Source organism: Carassius auratus, unplaced genomic scaffold (assembly GCF_003368295.1).
Source record: "Carassius auratus strain Wakin unplaced genomic scaffold, ASM336829v1 scaf_tig00215316, whole genome shotgun sequence".
Taxonomy (NCBI): domain Eukaryota; kingdom Metazoa; phylum Chordata; class Actinopteri; order Cypriniformes; family Cyprinidae; genus Carassius; species Carassius auratus.
The window spans coordinates 1614608-1632338 of record NW_020528035.1 but is presented as its reverse complement, the minus strand read 5'-3'; the positions used below and the strand labels follow the sequence as shown (position 1 = coordinate 1632338).

At 35.7% G+C, this 17731-nt stretch overlaps 1 protein-coding gene across 4 annotated transcripts in view; it reads right to left on the bottom strand.

Moving 5' to 3' along the window:
* fsd1l (fibronectin type III and SPRY domain containing 1-like) overlaps positions 1–17731 on the bottom strand; it is a 34597-nt gene that overhangs the window by 16238 nt on the left and 628 nt on the right. For all 4 annotated transcript variants that reach the window (XM_026259950.1, XM_026259951.1, XM_026259953.1 and 1 more), the window contains exons 2-3: positions 2533–2628; positions 1983–2114 (exon numbers count right to left, since the gene is read on the bottom strand). In XM_026259950.1, coding sequence (XP_026115735.1) covers positions 1983–2114; positions 2533–2628 — 228 coding nt within the window. The remainder of the gene's footprint in view (positions 1–1982; positions 2115–2532; positions 2629–17731) is intronic.

The following is a 17731-nucleotide window of genomic DNA, read 5'->3' as shown; positions in this document are numbered from 1 at the left end:
TGATACTTTTTCCTATGCCATGATGTAAGCCAATCATAAAGGGCTGATTCCTGACAAGCCTTTAACCCCTTAACTGTCATCCCCATTTTTGAAAATTCACGAGAAAGTGCACTATCCAGACTTAAATTATTATCATTCATGAACGCTTTTGAAAACAGACCTAAGGTTGATTTCTTTTTAAAGAAAACAGTTAGCAGATTATTGCAGAAGTAAAATCATTTAATCAAATGAAACTATTAAAAAGTTATAGAAGTTTACATTTACTGTAAAGAAAATGTATTGTACTATTTTTATTTTATTTTATAATACAAAATTGCTATAAAATTAAAGCCATGTCTACATAAGTTGTGTTCCAAATTTGAAGTTGACATAAAAAATATGAAATTTGTTTAGGTGTTATACCAAAAAAACGGGTGCCACCAAAACTCAATTTTGCTCAACAGTGGTGTATAAGAGTGATTCATGTGGACAAAAAAAAGTGATAAAACGTATAAATAAGTTTTTCAATTCCTTGTTTTATTTGTGTGATTATTATTACTTTTTTATGATTATTTTACTTTCATGTAAAGCACTTTGAATTGCCCTTGTGTCCGAAATGTGCTATATAAATAAACTTGCCTTGTCTAAAATGAAGAAATAGATAAACATAAAAGACACACAGAAGCTACGGATAACAGAAAGCTTATAAAGAAGAACCCTATAACGGTTCCTGCAGCTGTCAGTAATAAACAGTAGCCGGTGTGTTTACGTACTATTATGCAGTTAAGGATGGGAAGGGTGCTGATGCTAATAGCTTATCTGAGCTCATTTCTCTCTCTGGTATTGTTCCTGTTCAGTGGACTTAGAGGGCTGGGCACAATACTGCCATTACAGCACCATGACATCACCAGCCCAACCAAAGCCAACTACACACACGCCTACCAGAAACCTAAAACAAAAACACTGACTGCATGCACATGCAATCAAAGTTATGATCCTGCTTGAAATATGAGCACAGTGCTGGTGTTATTTTATAAGCATATAAGAATAGGGCTGGGGAAAACAATGCATTAATTTCTGTGATAAATATAGGCTATATTCTTGATATATATTAATTAAAAAATACATCTTTCCTGGGAGCCGACAACTGATAACGAAACTGCAAATGGTTTATTAAATTAGGGATAACATGGACAGATACACAGTGTTGATGCTCCTAATACTAATGCTGATCTTCATATCTGCTGACTTTCTGAGTGTTTCTAATGGTGTCACAGAACAACATCCCCTGGAATAAGTTCAAACTTCATAAATATGAACCTGTATGTGGCATCTATTATCATTTATTATAATACGTTTACATGACGATTGCTATAATTGTATATGAATCCAAAGTTATTATAAGATTAGTCCAATTTCTAATTGTCGTTAATAAATGACAAACAGAAACTGTATTCTATCAATATACAATTGTATTTTAAAGTCTAAAAATTAAAGGATAAATCAATGATTACAAACCTTCAGTTTAAAGGGATAGTTCACCCAAAAATGAAAATTACCCCCGATTTACTCACCCTCGAGCCATCCTAGGTGTATATGACTTTTTTCTTTCAGACTAATACAACCAGAGAAATATTAAAATTTCTTCCAAGCTTTATAATGCCAGTGAAGTCCAAAAAAGTGCATCCATCCATCATAAAACGTGCTCTACGTGGTTCCATGGGATAATAAAGGCCTTCTAAACTGCATTTGTATAGGAAAAATTTATATTTTCAAAACTTTATAACCTTAATCTCTAGCTTCTTAATTGGCATAAATTCACAAGAGAGTGGCATTCATGGGGTAATTTTCATTTTTGGGTGAACTATCCTTTAAGAGGAATCGGTATTAGAATCAATATGGAAAAAAACATTTTGAATTACTTCTTATATTGGTTCTACATTGTTTTAGGGATTTACTATGTGCATATACATGGGCCATTCCCAAAGTAGTTTGAGTGTTACCTGAAGCTCATGTGATTTCCGGACTGTTTCCTGTTTGATGGTGTTTGTCATACTCTCCTTCATCTCATCCAGGATGGAGTAAAGCGTGTCAAATTCCTCCTCTAAATCTGACACCACCTGTGTGGAGTTGTCCTGAAACATGACAAAATTTCAAAATGAAGGGAAACCAAAATCAGATTATCACCATTACTCTTAAAGTAATTCAAACTTTTTTCTTTTTTTTTGCCAACTCCACTCACACTACCAGCAACTTGCAGTAACAATGTAAACTAACCTCATTCATATTTTAAAAAGACTAGGCAACTTTCCAATGCTACTAAATAATGATATTACATAAAAATGGAGATGCATATTAATAATTATGAGATAAAACATCATCAGAGATGAACAAATTTCTATACATCATGTTTATAATGAAAAGTCGAAAAAATGAGAGAATATGGGACTAATTTTTTTATTGAATAAAACAAGTTTGGTAATGACGTTTGTTACTAGACAACAGGATTAGAAATATCGTAACTTAATTTTAGAGTGCTTTTAGTGTACTCACCTGAACTCGACCAAAAGTGTGATTCAGCGTTTCAATGAAATTCTGGAGTTCCTCATTTTTGTTTGCTAATGTGGCAATTATCCTCTGTAAGGCATCCTGCAAAAAGCAAACAAACAAATCATACTGATGCTCATTTATTTGTAGGGCTCATCTATACATTTTCAATCGCTTTCAGCTTTGTCTGTGAGTCAAAAACACACTACTTTTGTGTTATACTTGTAAACAGAATACCTAGTGATGCAAAGTTGCAGTGAAGAATAGAAAAAGACCATCTTTAATTGCATCCCATGTCACATCATTGCATTATCCAAATTTTCTCCAAAGTCTATTTTAATATTTTAATATATTCTTTAAATAAATGCATATGCATTGGCTATTGCTATGCCATTCTGTAATAAAGCAGAGGAATTTTGACCTATTTAATATATATGTCCTCTAAGGCTTGTTCACTGTGTCCCATATGGCAACTCATGTGGAAACTTCTCAGATGCTCTGCTTGAGGAATAACACTGTTTTTTATTTGCTATGCAAAACAGAAATACAATAGAGATCGTCTTTAAAAACTAATACCACCAAACAGACATTAATAAACCCTGACGGAACTGACAAATTTTTATGCCAGGTCAATAACTGCCTCCAGACAGGGAGCTATAAGAGATAGGAGTTGGTAATTTGAAGTGTGCAGCACAGATGTATTATTTTATCTGATACACTGGCATTAATTTGCTCTCTAGTGAACCATTTTTTCTGATGCATTGAAAATACATTTTGGTCCAAAAATAGCAAAAACTATGACTTTATTCATCATTCTCTTCTCTTCCGGGTCTGTTGTGAGATTTCAAAACAAAGCAATTTGTGATATCCGGTTCGCGAACGAATCATTCGATGTAACCGGATCTTCTTGGACCAGTACACCAAATCGAACTGAATTGTTTAAAACGGTTCACGTCTCCAATATGCATTAATCCACAAATTACTTAGGCTGTTAACTTTTTTATTGTGTCAGAAACTCCCTCTGAGTTAAAACAAACCAATATCCCGGAGTAATTCATTTACTCAAACAGTACACTGACTGAACTGCTGTGAAGAGAAAACTGAAGATGAACACACAGCCGAGCCAGATAACGAATGAAAGATTGATTCGTTCTCAACTCAAGAATCGTTTCTGTCGGACACATCCGATTCGTGAGCCGAGGAGCTGATGATACTGCGCATGTGTGATTCAGTGTGAAGCAGACCGACACACAGAGCATCGGAACCGAACTGTTTTTTTTTTTGGTGATTGATTCTGAACTGATTCTGTGCTAATGTAATGAGCTTAGGCAAACCGAAGACTTGAATCAAGGGCAATCATCGCAAAAAGAACTACTGGTGATCCGAAAACCGATGCAACCGGTTCTTGACTTGAGAATGAGTCAATCGTTTGTTCGTTATCTTGCTCGGCTCGGTGTTCATCTTCAGTTCTCTCTTCACAGCAGTTCAGTCAGTGTACTGTTTGAGTAAATTAAATACTCCGGGATATTGGTTTATTTTAATTCAGAGGGGGTGTCAGCCATGTTAAAAAAGTTAACAGCTTAAGTCATTTGTGGATTCATGCGTATTGGAGACGCAAACCATTTCAAATAATTCAGTTCGATTTGGTGAACTGGTTCAAGAAGATCCGATTACATCGAATGATTCGTTCGCCAAATGGATATCACTAAACTGCAGTGTTTTGAAATCTCACAACAGACCCGGAAGAGAAGAGAATGCTGAATAAAGTCGTAGTTTTTGCTATTTTTGTTTTTATTTTTGCTATAAATGTATTTTCGATGCTTCAACAAATTCTAACTGACCCTCTGATGTCACATGGTCTACTTTGAAGATGTTTTTATTACCTTTCTGGATATGGACAGTATACCGTACACACAGCTTCAATGGAGGGACTGAGAGCTCTCGGACTAAATCTAAAATATCTTAAACTGTGTTCCAAAGATAAACGGAGGTCTCATGGGTTTGGAATGACATGAGGGTGAGTTATTAATGAAATAATTTAGATTTTTGGGTGAACTAACCCTTTAAGCAGAAGTGCAGTAATGCCACTGCTGCATGTTTCTGTGACATGGCTATATGCAAAGCTAATCAAATTTCAGTGGAGGGACAATCCTCTGGTCAAAGGAGGAAAATAAGCGAGAGGGGAAGCTTGTCATGCAGTAACTTCGTGAATCAGGTAAGTTGCTGTAATTCAGAGCATCTTAAAGGGGACCTTTAATGCAAAATTCACTTTTCCTCCCACTCCTATTTTTTGAATTATAAGCAGTGTCGCAGAACAAGGCTTTGTTCACAGCATCTATAAAAAAGTTACATCACTTTGCACATTCTCCACCCCCACGACTGTTGACGGACAATACCATATTAGCATAGAGAACATAGTTTATAGTAATAGATTACTACTAGACTACTAGTACTAGACTAGTTTAAGACTAGATTGTCTTAGACTGCAGAGCAAGTATGTACTTGCTACTAGGGATGGGTATCATTTAAAATTTATCGATACTGATACTTCTTATCGATACTGGTGCTTATCAATGCTGTTATTGATAGTATTTGGTGCAAAAAGATATGTGAAAAGTTGTTGAAAGTTTCAAGTTATTTTATTACTGCTGAACTTTAGCAACTCTTTTAATGTTCTTCAGTCAAGAGCAGTGAGTTATTTTTCTCTTTGTGTTTTATTAACGTTAAAGGAGTAGTTAATCCCAAAAATGAAAATTGTGCCATCCTTTACTCACTCTCAAGTTGTTTTAAACCTGAATCAGTTTCTTTCTTCTGTTGAACATAAAAGTTATTCTGAAGAATGTGGGTAACCAAACAGCTGCTGGTTCCCAATGTCTTACATAGGGATGCACGATATATCGGCCACCATATCGATATCGGCGGATAAATGTTAATTTTTCTGTTATCATTATCGAACCAATTAGAGAATTTGGACGATATCTTAGAGCCGATAAATAATGCATTAGGTCCTGCAGAGACACTTCAGATGCGCACTGTTCATCATGATGGTTTTTAATTGCTTGAAATATCATTGGAAACACTTCGAAAATGAAAATACGGTGAACTGCAACATGTGCAGGGCAAGTCTATCATATGATAATGAGATTATTAGCTACTGTAAAATAATGTAACAGAATCTTTGTTCGCCCGTGTTTTAGCACATTGTTAAGAGAAAAGCGCATCTGCAACAGATCCACACGACTAGCACAGTTAAGTTTGCTTGTGCATTTACGGTTTTGTGCAATTGTACGTTGTAATATTGTGTTTATTCTATGCATATAAATCAGATCAAACCAATCAGTTGGTTCGAAGCCATATGAATTACATTATGCCCACAAATATGACGAAAAAAAAAGCTTGGCTGAATTATTATAACATCAATAATAAAATAATAACAATAATAATAGAAAAATAAAACATTTAAGAGCAATACCATTATCGGGCATTGCTTATGAGCATGAAACGAATCGCTGATATGCAGCGATTTCAGCATAATTGATAACATGTTAATTAATCAGACACTAGCTCTTGCAACTTTTATCTGAAAAAAATTTGACGATGCAGATGTGAACTTGACCGAAAGTGTAACTCGGATTGCGCTTTACAAACACGAAAGTACAATAAATTCACACTATCGTTATTTTTTTATGTATTCTAATATTTTGTATTCAATTTGCACATTCTGATCAACCAAAATATTATTTAACAGCATGGAAATCACTGATTATCGCTAAATAATTGAATACGATTTAAAATATAGATAAAAACTATGACAAACAAATAATTTTCTGTACGAATATAAATCTGTACGAATATGTTTACTGTAATTAGGCTACAAATATATCCAGTGTATTTTATAAAGACCATTTCATTATTTGATTTAAAAATTAACACACAAAGATACTTTTTCTTTTTTAGCTACTTTATTCAACTGCATTTTTTTAACAAAACATTGTCTTCCAGTATAACTTTAGCAGCATATTTTGATCCAGCGGTGAAACGTAGTTTTTAAAAGATAAAGAAAAAAGTTCACCAAGTTTAACCAAACAACTATTATAAGGTATAAAACAGAGACCAAATAGCCTAGATATTTTAATTATGGCTAATTCTCAAAACTAAAATAATAATTATAAAAAAAAAAAGGATATTATATTTACCACGACCGGTGAAACATTCAAATGTCTATTCAAAAAGATAAGTCGGTCTATGTGCTCAGATAAGAGCCGAGTGTGCAGCCTGTTCACATTTAGTGGAATAAATTCGCTCCGCTGGAACAGATGTTGCAGGAACAGCCAGGTACTGGACAAGTAAACCTTCTCTGTCCCTGAAACTAATGGGCAGCAAATCTTTCACCACCATTTCAGCGAATAGCTTTGTCGTCTTCTCGGTTCTGCCTGCGTTGCATTTAGGTCTTACGGCAGTTGATTCAATGCTCGTCTGAGTTGCCGCTCTGTTATCGCCAGATATTTTATGTACACATTTTAGATGATAGCGCATTGTATTTGTTGTAGATGTGTGTGACAGCTTGCGCTGCACAGCTTACCCTGAACTCTATTTTCATAGTTCTTCTCAAAGGGAAGCCAGCCATCACTACGTGACTTTGAGGCCATGATTATCTGTCTTCTTACGTCTTTTGAGGCGTCAAGTGGGAAGCTAACCAATCAGAGATCAGGGCGCCACCCAACGTGCTGCCATAACCAATAAAAAAAAAAAAATAATAATAATAATTTCGATCATCGTTTACGTGATCGATCATCGCTGTCGCTGTCGCGGTTGAGTACTCGAGTACTCGATCACTGTTGCACATCGCTACAGTGGTTATCATCTTTAGCTCAGCGCACACAGCCCAAACAGCAGCTTACAACATTAATAACTATGATTGAGATTGTCATATATATAACATTATAATGAGAACACTATTATAATAAAACTTTATGAATTAGTTTGGTTTGGTTTCCGTGTTTCAGCGCGTTGTTGCGGGAAGAGCCAAGAGCGCATCCACAACAGAAGTTACACATTATGATTAGCATGTAACTTAGTTCGAGTTCACGTGTGCATTTGGTCTTTTTGTATATATATAAGTTGTAATATTATATTTATGTTGTATAAATATCTAAAATATGATGCATTTCCCTGTGTTAAATAAGCTGGCAGCACTTCAGTTTACCAGTGTTCATTCTGTTATAAAAAAAAGTTGTGAATGATTTGGGTTTTATTGCTGTGTTTCAGCGCGTTCAGACCGTGTCCACAACACATCTGACTATTCAGGTTGTAGCGCAGGTGCATTGCAATATTGGAAATAGGCTACTTCTGTTTTAAACCGTGAAAGCAACATGCAAACTTTGTGCAAGTCAAACTTATGCCTCTGAACATCTTTCACCATGATAGTGAAAGTAAAAACCGACCGCACTTTCGGCATCTGACGACGCACACATTAACAGCACATATTCAGAGACGACGAGAGACGAATCTCCTAATATGTGGTATCTGACATATAACTGTTTTAATTTATTTCTTTAATGTTTATCTTGTGGCCCGAACATAGTTGAAAACAATGAGAAGAAACATTTTTCGTGTTGAACAAGTTGCTTATGAAAGTTGGTGCATAAAAGTGTTAAAATTGTGAAGTGTAAAAATTTTATTTAGGCTTTAGGACTATAATTCATTGTAGGTTATAATAAACCTGTTTTAAAAGACATTTTTAAAACCTTTTCACTCACGTGTCAGTTATGCGGTGACGCGCTATGAAATTGTTGCGAAGCAAATGAATTGTCATAATAATTTAATAATAAAAGCAACCTAACAATAATAGCCAGAAAATAACAGGTCTACATTAATTAGATTGACAAATACTCTTATTAATGACAATATTTAATGATTTTGACAATAACTTTGGCTATAGTCCTTACATGCTGGGCCTCTTTCAACACACTCCATCGTCTTATCGCCTTTTTTTTTCCATTTCATTTTCCATTTAAGCATTATTTTATTTATTTGTAAGGCTGCTTTATTTTTTATTTATGTTGAAGTGTTTAATGCCTTTTAATGATGAGACTTTTTTGGTAATCAGGCTCTCAAAAACTATGTACAAATGTGGATTTAGATTTATCGGCCAACAGCTTTCATATTTAAAGAATATCGGTTATCGGTATTGGCCAAAATGTTCATATCGTTGTATCCCTAGTCTTACATATTTTTTTCCAACTATCAAAGTCAGTGGGGACCAGCAACTCCACTCCCTAAACAACTCCACATTCTTCAAAATATCTTATTTTGTGTTCAGCACAACAAATTAATACAGATTTGGTACAACATGACAGTGAGTAAATAATGACAGAATTTAAATTTGTGAGTGAACTATACCTCAGCATCATGTTTAGTACTGTCGATTTAGAGAGTTGCACGCATCCGTTTTTCGCTCAACTAGATATAACTGTGTTTATATGTAAACTGTGTGTGTTTTTGACAGTACTAACACAATTAGATGTTGACTAAGATAACTAAGGAATCACAAAAAATGGTTCAATAATGTTGAATGTTACAGGGACTGATTATTGCAAATGCAGATCACACTATGTTCTGGTTAAACAATTTTCATTTATTTATTTATTGCTAAGGTTTGCATATGGTGGAGTGTTCTTAATGACAACTCTCCTTACAATATATATTATTCCTAAAATAAGAAATATCCCAATATATCACCTTGCTTACAGTATCGCAACATATAATATCGCAACCCTGGTATCGTAATACATATCGTACCGTCAGATTCTTGGCAATACACAGCCCGAATATATTGCATCTGACACTGGTGCCACTTAGTTTTGTAATGTGAGCCCACACTTTTGAATGTTTTACTCTTGCCACCATGACTGATTGCATGCAAACACATGAATGATATCACACGTCGAGCAAACATTGTCCACATCATTTAGTGAAGGAAAATGACAAGCAGCAGCTTATAATTCGCCATAAACATTGAAGTATACTTAGCTAAAACAATGAAAATATCAATAACAGTAATGTTTGTCTGGAGTTTATCGTTGTCCAGGATTGACCCAGTTACGTACCAGTCCAATAAGGCATTGGTTCCCAACCTGGGGTCCCCAGAGTTCACAGGGGGGGCGCGGGAGCGGATATGCTTTGAGGTGAATAAAGATGCATAAAATGTTCTACTAATAATTTTATATAAAAATATTTTTTCAAAGTTTTTAAAAAAATCATATGCTAACAATGCCGATATCAATTACAATTTCGTTATTTCAAATGTAGGCGCGTTGCGCGTGGCAAGCGCGCTCATAATGTAAGATACGTCGCCGCGACCACAACAGTGCCCAACATCAAATGGCAAACATAATGCAAGCGGAACGAAACTGCTCGTTATTGTGTGGTTGATGGACCGTTTATCAGTTTGGACCAGTGCAGCGCGAGCCGATCGTGATCATACGATGCTGTTACTACACAGCGCTAATAAGAGATCCAGTAAAGAAAGCATTTGAATTTGCCACAGAAGTAATAACATTGCTGCAAGATCTAGAGAGAAACATTCACATTTCTCTGTTATTAACGGATCAAACAGCATGTGGAAACCAGGAAGAAACATTGTGCCGTGAATAAACTATCCAGTGTCCAGATCTGCAACATTCACCATGTATTTACTGTAGTAACACTAACTGCAACCATGAAAGTAGGCTATAATCCCTTCAAGTAACATTACGTCGGTTTTATTTTGACATTATGAATACAATTGCTGCCCTCAAATGTTAATCTGAAATAAAATAAACCTTGGTTTATAACTACTACAATATTTCATTTTTTCCAAGAAGCTGTTTTGTTTTATATGCACATAAGAAGAATAAATTATAGCTCCAGAATTACTCAAAGCAAAAAATATCACACTTTATTATGTTAGTTTTAATATCGAACCGAACCGTGAATTTTGTGAACCGTTAAACCCCTTAATATATATATATATATATATATATATATATATATATATATATATATATTAGTGCTGGGGAAAAAAATTAATTGCATTCAAAATAAAAGTTTTTGTTTGCATAATATATGTGTGTGTGAACTGTATAATTATTTTGTATATAAATACACGCATATGCATGTATTAATTTAATTTTTTTGCATGTATATACTGTATATACAGTAATACATAATTTATATTATATATAATATAAATAATTTATATATAAATAAATAAAAATATTAAATATATACATGCATATATGTGTATTTATATATACAAAATAATTATACACAGTACACACATATATAATATGCAAACACAAACATTTTTATTTTGGATGCGATACATTTTTTCCCAGCACTAGTATACATAATATATATATATATATATATATATATATATATATATATATATATATATATATATATATATATATGGGGGGGGTCCCGGATTGTTAAATATGTACATAGGGGGGGCCCCAAGGAAAAAGGTTGGGAACCACTGCAATAAGGTACCGGTTCTCGGTAGGGCTGGGTATCAGCAGAGGCTGAAAGACCATATACTGCTATATATTACAATTTATTACCTTTTTCCAACTTCAAATTATGTCCCCAAAGGAAAACTTTGGCAACAACTGTTTAAAAAAAAAAAAAACATTTTTACAAGTTAACTTTGAATCACCTCTGATAATCCTGCCACTCCTTAATAAGGAGGGGGAACTCTCCTTCCTCTCTAGATTGGATGGACCCAATATTTCCTTCTTTTGCTCTTGTTAAGAAGCGAAAGGACAACAAAATTATCACATCTTCACTGAGGGCTAAGCCTGCTAATGATGATATCCTAGAACTTTATCACACTCGGTTGCAAACCACCCAGGTGCACGGCTGTACGCTACAGCATCATCCACAAATAGCAGCTCAACCACATCCAGAGCCTTCCTGTATCTTAAGGTGAATATCCTCCACCTGCTGCACCTTGCCACTCTTTTTACTTTTTAACTACCTAAGCAACTTCAGCCAAGGAAATGAGCAACATCTTCCCTAGTTCTCCCATCCCACCTTAATGTATGCATAAAATCAAACACACAGCTTTTCAAATTCTCTGTTAGTGTGCACAGTAGCTTTCAGCGTCCGTCGAGTGTTTGAACTACTTCTCTCCAGAAGTTATGACTAGGGGTGCTCCGATCACGACTGGCCGATCTTTATGCGCATCTCGTCAGTAAAGCCGGTTCTCTAATCAGCGGTAAATTCCCTCAGGTGAGTGATTTCACATAGAGCAGCTGTTACTATACAGAGCCATTAGGAACTAAATAAAGTTCCGGGTAAAGAAATGCCCCTCAGAAAGTCCCTAGTGCGAGGTGGTACTTTTTCAAAGTTCAAGAACTTTCGGGGGCGGGACTTGGGCGCTAAACATCCTCATTGGTTGAGTTCACGCACCATTTATTCGGATCAACATTTTCAAAATATTACTGTTATTGTGTCATGAAATTTAATTTTAAAAGTATTTAAGGCGAGAATGTAGTTGTTTAAAACTCAAATCTGTGGTTTATTTTTAAAGACAGCGCCTATTTAAATGTGTTTCGCCGGTCTTGTGGACGGTGAGCTCCACTCGATCAGCGGGAGCTCAGTCCTCATGTATCCGCCGAGAGTCACCTCTCCTCGGCTAGACCTTCTGATATGTGCTGCTGGCTCTGATGTCTCTTTAGTGGTTAAACATAAAATATTATGAAGTTTTGGGTAAATCTAACAGGTAATCTTTGGTCTGTATTAATTTTATCTATATGTTAAAACGAAAATAAAAAAGGCAAATTTATATAATATTTCGTTTCATTGTACGTTTCATTGGCTGTAACGTATATACACACATTTCGCAGCTGTTATTATGTTTAAATGAAAACGAAAGGAGGCAGTGGTATTTGATATCATATTTCGTTTTATTGTAAATGTACAGTGAGAAAAATTGCAGTAGTCAAGGCGAGCTGACTGAAGTTATCAAGTACGCTGCTGTTTGCAGAATTACCGGACTTGAGTCATCGTGGACATCACACTCCCGATTCGAATGGGCAAAGTCTGAACTACCGAGGATGCACGTCCAAAATCAGCGCACTTTTTATTGAGAAACGTGCGCAGATCTACGTCACCAGTCTATTTGCCTAATCTTCCAGGTACTTAGACCACGGTGGAAACACAGAGAGCAGCAGGTCCGGGGGAAAAATAGTTCCTGGGGAAAAAAGTTCCTGGTACAAATGTTCCGGGTAATTTCGGTGGAAATGCGGCAATTGTTAACTGAGAAGCTGCGCAAATCCACGTTCATTTTCAGCATTTATTTGCGCATCTTCTAAGTTAAAGGCGCAATATGTAATTTTTCTGCTTTAAAAATAGCGGAAATCACTATTTCTATGTTATATATATTTTTTTAGTTGTGTACTTACATCATCCCGACAGTTTCCATGAACTTTCAAATCCGGAGAAAATTATAGTTTAATTAGAAGACACGGCACGTTTCTTTATTTCCGTTTTGTAGCCTGTCTATGGCGTCATATAAACTTTGACCCCTCTAGTTTATCTAACTTCCTGCGGAACTGCCAAATACAAAGGTGAACAGAAACAAAGACGAGACGAAGAAGAAAAAGTAGTAGCCTTGATCGAGACTGTTATATTTTATATTTATATTGTTTATATTCGTATTTAAACCTCAATCAATAACTTAGTTATGGATCATGATTATGCTTTGCCTGCACGTTCTGTGAAGCGCAAACGCACGGGTGAAATAAATGACCCGAGATGGTTTTGGGACAAGAGAAGCAACAAGACACGGGGAAATATTGGAGTTGCATTTCCAAAGATAGAGAGAGCTTCGTGACAAGCTGAAACTACAGAGAGATGCCGAACTCGCTTGCATTCTGATAAACAGGTAACTCATGCATCCATTCAGCTAACTGTATCTATCCGTATATTTAGTGAAACGATGATGTCTTGTGTAAAACGCAGACGGACTAGCTCTCATGTAAATCTACATTTGTTCTATATTTAGCTGAATAAAGTAGCTTCAAATGCAGTTCTCTAACTTGTTCGATATCATAGTATAACGTAATTATAATTATTAAAGTAAGGCGACCATGTTTTTTAACATATATTAATACTAGCTAGATGGAATATTGATTTGATAGGGGTCTCATAATTCATATAGACGGTTTCATTGGGCACACGGTCGTGTATATCGGTCTGGCTGCAGTGCCTTCTACAAACGCAGTTAAAGGCAAGGTGATGAGTAGACTGAAGTTGGGCTCAGGTGGTTGTGCTGCGGGGTGTGTTTCCCATACATTTATTTATTTTTGGAGACTCGCCACAATTTTAAAACTGATCTTTTTTCAAAAAGGCTTCATTGAATAAACATGAGTAACGTTACTTACTGCACGTTTCATAATAATAATTCCTTACATTTTTATGTTTAAAATTGCAAAACGAGGCACAGGTGTTTTTATATCGCTGTATTTCTGAAGAAAGACTTGCATGTTATATGTCTGATAGCAGCGTATGAGCGTACCAGCTCTGTTTCGTTTACAGCTGTCACTGGGGAAACTTTATTTCTCGAGCTTTATGTCTATGCTTTAAAACATCTCCTGTTGGCAAATAATGAATTTGCATTTTCATTAAGTCCGCCTGATCCACGCAGCAAACATTTTGTTTGTTATTAAAAAATATCTACTCTAGAAGGACTTGGCTGTTGTTATTGATTCTATTTGGAAGTCTACCGGAAGTTAAGTTAGGTCCACAAAAGCGCTCATGCGCAGTAACGTTTGTTTATATTGTTGCCGTTGAAACCGTCTCTCCGTTCGAAAAGACGTGATTGTCAAAATACTAAGTTAGAATGAGTGAGGAATGATAGGGAGCGACAGAGCGCGTGTTCCAATGAACAACAACTCCCATGAGCCTTACGCTCTTTCCCGACGTCATCAAAGTACGTCTTATGTTATTATTTTGATTGAGTGACCCCTGGTGGCCAAAAATTCCATATTGTACGTTTAACAACGGCTCTGTGTAGTAAAAGCTGCTCTATGTGAAATCACGCACCTGAGGAAATTTACCACTGATTAGAGAACCGGCTTTACTGACGACATGCGCATTAACGATCGGCCGATTGTGATCGGAACACCCCTAGTTATGACCTATTAAAATAACCTTATTTTCTGCTCCTGGAGACCCATTGATTTAACTTCCACTTTAATCAAACACACCTGAACCATTTAAACAAGGTCTTAGGATCACTTGAAAATTTGAGGCTGGTATTAAACCTTTTTGGGCAGGCTCTCCAGGAGCAGGATTGAAAATCACTGGCATATTCTTTGAATTTGAGCCATCTGATGTTTTGTCACAGCCTTTTTGAGGCCAACCATAAGGCCTATCTGGAAGTCCTATGGGTTAACCAATCAGACATATTCTGTAGCTGTTTGCAAAAGATGTTTGTTTTTTTTTTTAAGATCCACAAGTCAAGGCAGAAACTAGTGATATAAATGACCATTTTGTCCCTTAGAGGAGGTGTCTATCATTATTAATGCATTAAAGCATTAATGAATGCAGGGTTATAGTTTGATGCTGTGTGAAGCTGTGAACCTCATGGAGGATGAGCTGAGCTATTGTTTAATGTCTCTGTTGTTTTCTGTCAAGCTACAGCAATTATACGCTAACGCAAAAGCATACACATATAATATGCATTTGGAACAACATGAGAGTGAATAAATAATGACAGAATTGTCATTTTATTTAGGGAAGAATGTTTAACAAAAATGTAACTGGTACTTTTAAAATTATTGTTGCTGTACCCTACCAAGTACCAACACTGAATTACTGATACTACATCCACAAGTTTCTGTACAAAATTCCAAGTGCTTGCAAGAGACGTTGGTCGAAGAAACCCAATATGCATGAATAACAGAGAGGAGTAAAAGCTTATCAGATCAGACGCTGTGAGAGAGAAGCATGCCATGATTAAGCAAGCTGAGGGATTAGTTCAGCAGAAGGAACAATCACTCTCAATGAACTAATGATTCATTTAAATATAAAATACCTATATACTAAACATATGTTATCATAATATTATAAGTATAGACAAACTTACAAATATTTCTCTGAAATTGTTTTGCTGAGGTAGCCACTAGCCAGTTATTTTGTTTCATTAAATTATTTTGGAGATTACACATTGGAGTTAGCACAAAGGTAGCACAAGCAATATATGTAATGTAGACTACTTCATACGCAAGGCTATGCCACAGCAAAACTCTCTTTACAGAGATTACCATTTTCAAGCAGTCTACAGACACATACACAAAGTCAACAATAGGGTCAAGACTGAATGACGTTGTAGTGCACACTATTTTGGTCAGACGGTCCCTAATTCCCTCAAATCCACACCACGCTCTATAGTCCGTGTCCAGAAGAGAGAGCTAGTTAAGGATAAAGGCTTCTAGGCCTAATCCAGAAAGACTGCTTTAAGATTACACAATAGATACACAACAGACACAACATACACAAAATCATGTTTCTCAAATTAGGGGATTCAACTTGTTGTAATATGAAGAACACAGTAATACTATCTATAGCAATACTGTTTTTTTTTTCCATTGTGCATTCATGCTACATTTTTGCTACTTTTCAGATGATTTTATTGTTCTACCTTGGAAATCAATCATAAAAATATTTGTTTACACTTTATTTAAAAGGTGTTCTTGTTAAAGTTTATTTATACAACTAAGCACAGAGCGATATTAATTAACTTCTCAACATGACTTGCATTTAATACTCCTGAGGAGAGCAAGTCCGCTACAATATTGTTTAAGATTTCAGATTGGTTTAGGGTTGGTTGCATGTAATTATGCATAAACTACTGTGAGTTCTACATGTAACGTAATAAAAATAAAGTGCTACCAAATACTCACTATTACATTTTTGAAAGTCACAATGAAAGAGAAGTTGTGACAGATCTTGAAGTGAAGAACATGCTTGAGATGAAACATGAGACGATGAGGCATGTGATGTGTGAAGAACAACAAAGAAATAACATGCGAGCAGGCCCTTTAAAGGAATATTGGCACTGGTGTTTGTCTCGATCTGTTGAGGATGTTTGCCATTCAGATGAGTTTTAAAATGGCTATAGATTTCACACACTTGAAAGCGTCTGTCTGTTACATTCAGCTTGCAGTTCCACAACTCTAAGCTTAGTCAACACAAAACTATTGACAGCCAACTGCAAAGGGAAACATGAGAGGGCATAGCTGACCTAGTTCAGACATATAAGTCAGATATGGTTCTAACTATCTGTAATTTGCTCTTTGACCATCCTTAACCTGAAGTGGAGAATTAGAAACCATCAAACAATAAGATCCACCTTTGTAACAGATTCACATGCTTACACTTTATCACTAAGGAGTTTATGGAGGCCAGTAAACCTGATCTAACTTTCAGGGGCTGCAATCTGATCCCTTATGTTTCCTCTGACTGCTGGACTCCAGATGCGATGGATTTTAAGTTGCAGGTGAATAGAACGACCACCCGTTGAAGTCCAATGTTACGTTACACCCTGCATTGCCTTTTAAATCTGACTCCTTCAAAGACCAACCTCCTGACAATACAGTCAAAATTGCACTCACATTGTGTGCTATCCCCTTCCTCAATTAGCCCTGATACATACAGCAAGCATGCACATGTGTGTATTTCTAGGGTTATTTATATACAATACTCTCCCAATTGATTCAATAATAAAAGCATGACCACAAAAAATATGCATAATAATAACTGCATTATAATCAGTAATTACGCACCACGTTAAACTTCTCAACATGACTTGCATTTAATACTGCTGAGCACAGAGTAAGAACATTCATTAATATACAGAGATGCAACACGCCTATGCAAACACTCAAGACACAGATGACTTTGACTGCTTCCTCAGAGGTCCATCACAGCTATCATAACATAATGTGGAAGAATAGCATAGTAAGCAGGAATTAAATGGCATGTGTGTGTTTAGAGATCTGTTTCTGTTCATGTGCACAGCTTTTTATTCCTGCCTGATGTCACTTCCCATCTCTTTATCTACTTTTACTAAGTAAACATGAGAGCGCAGGCGCTCTGCAATTACAAAAACCTATAGCATACATATTAAACTTATGCAACCTGTATTTTTTTA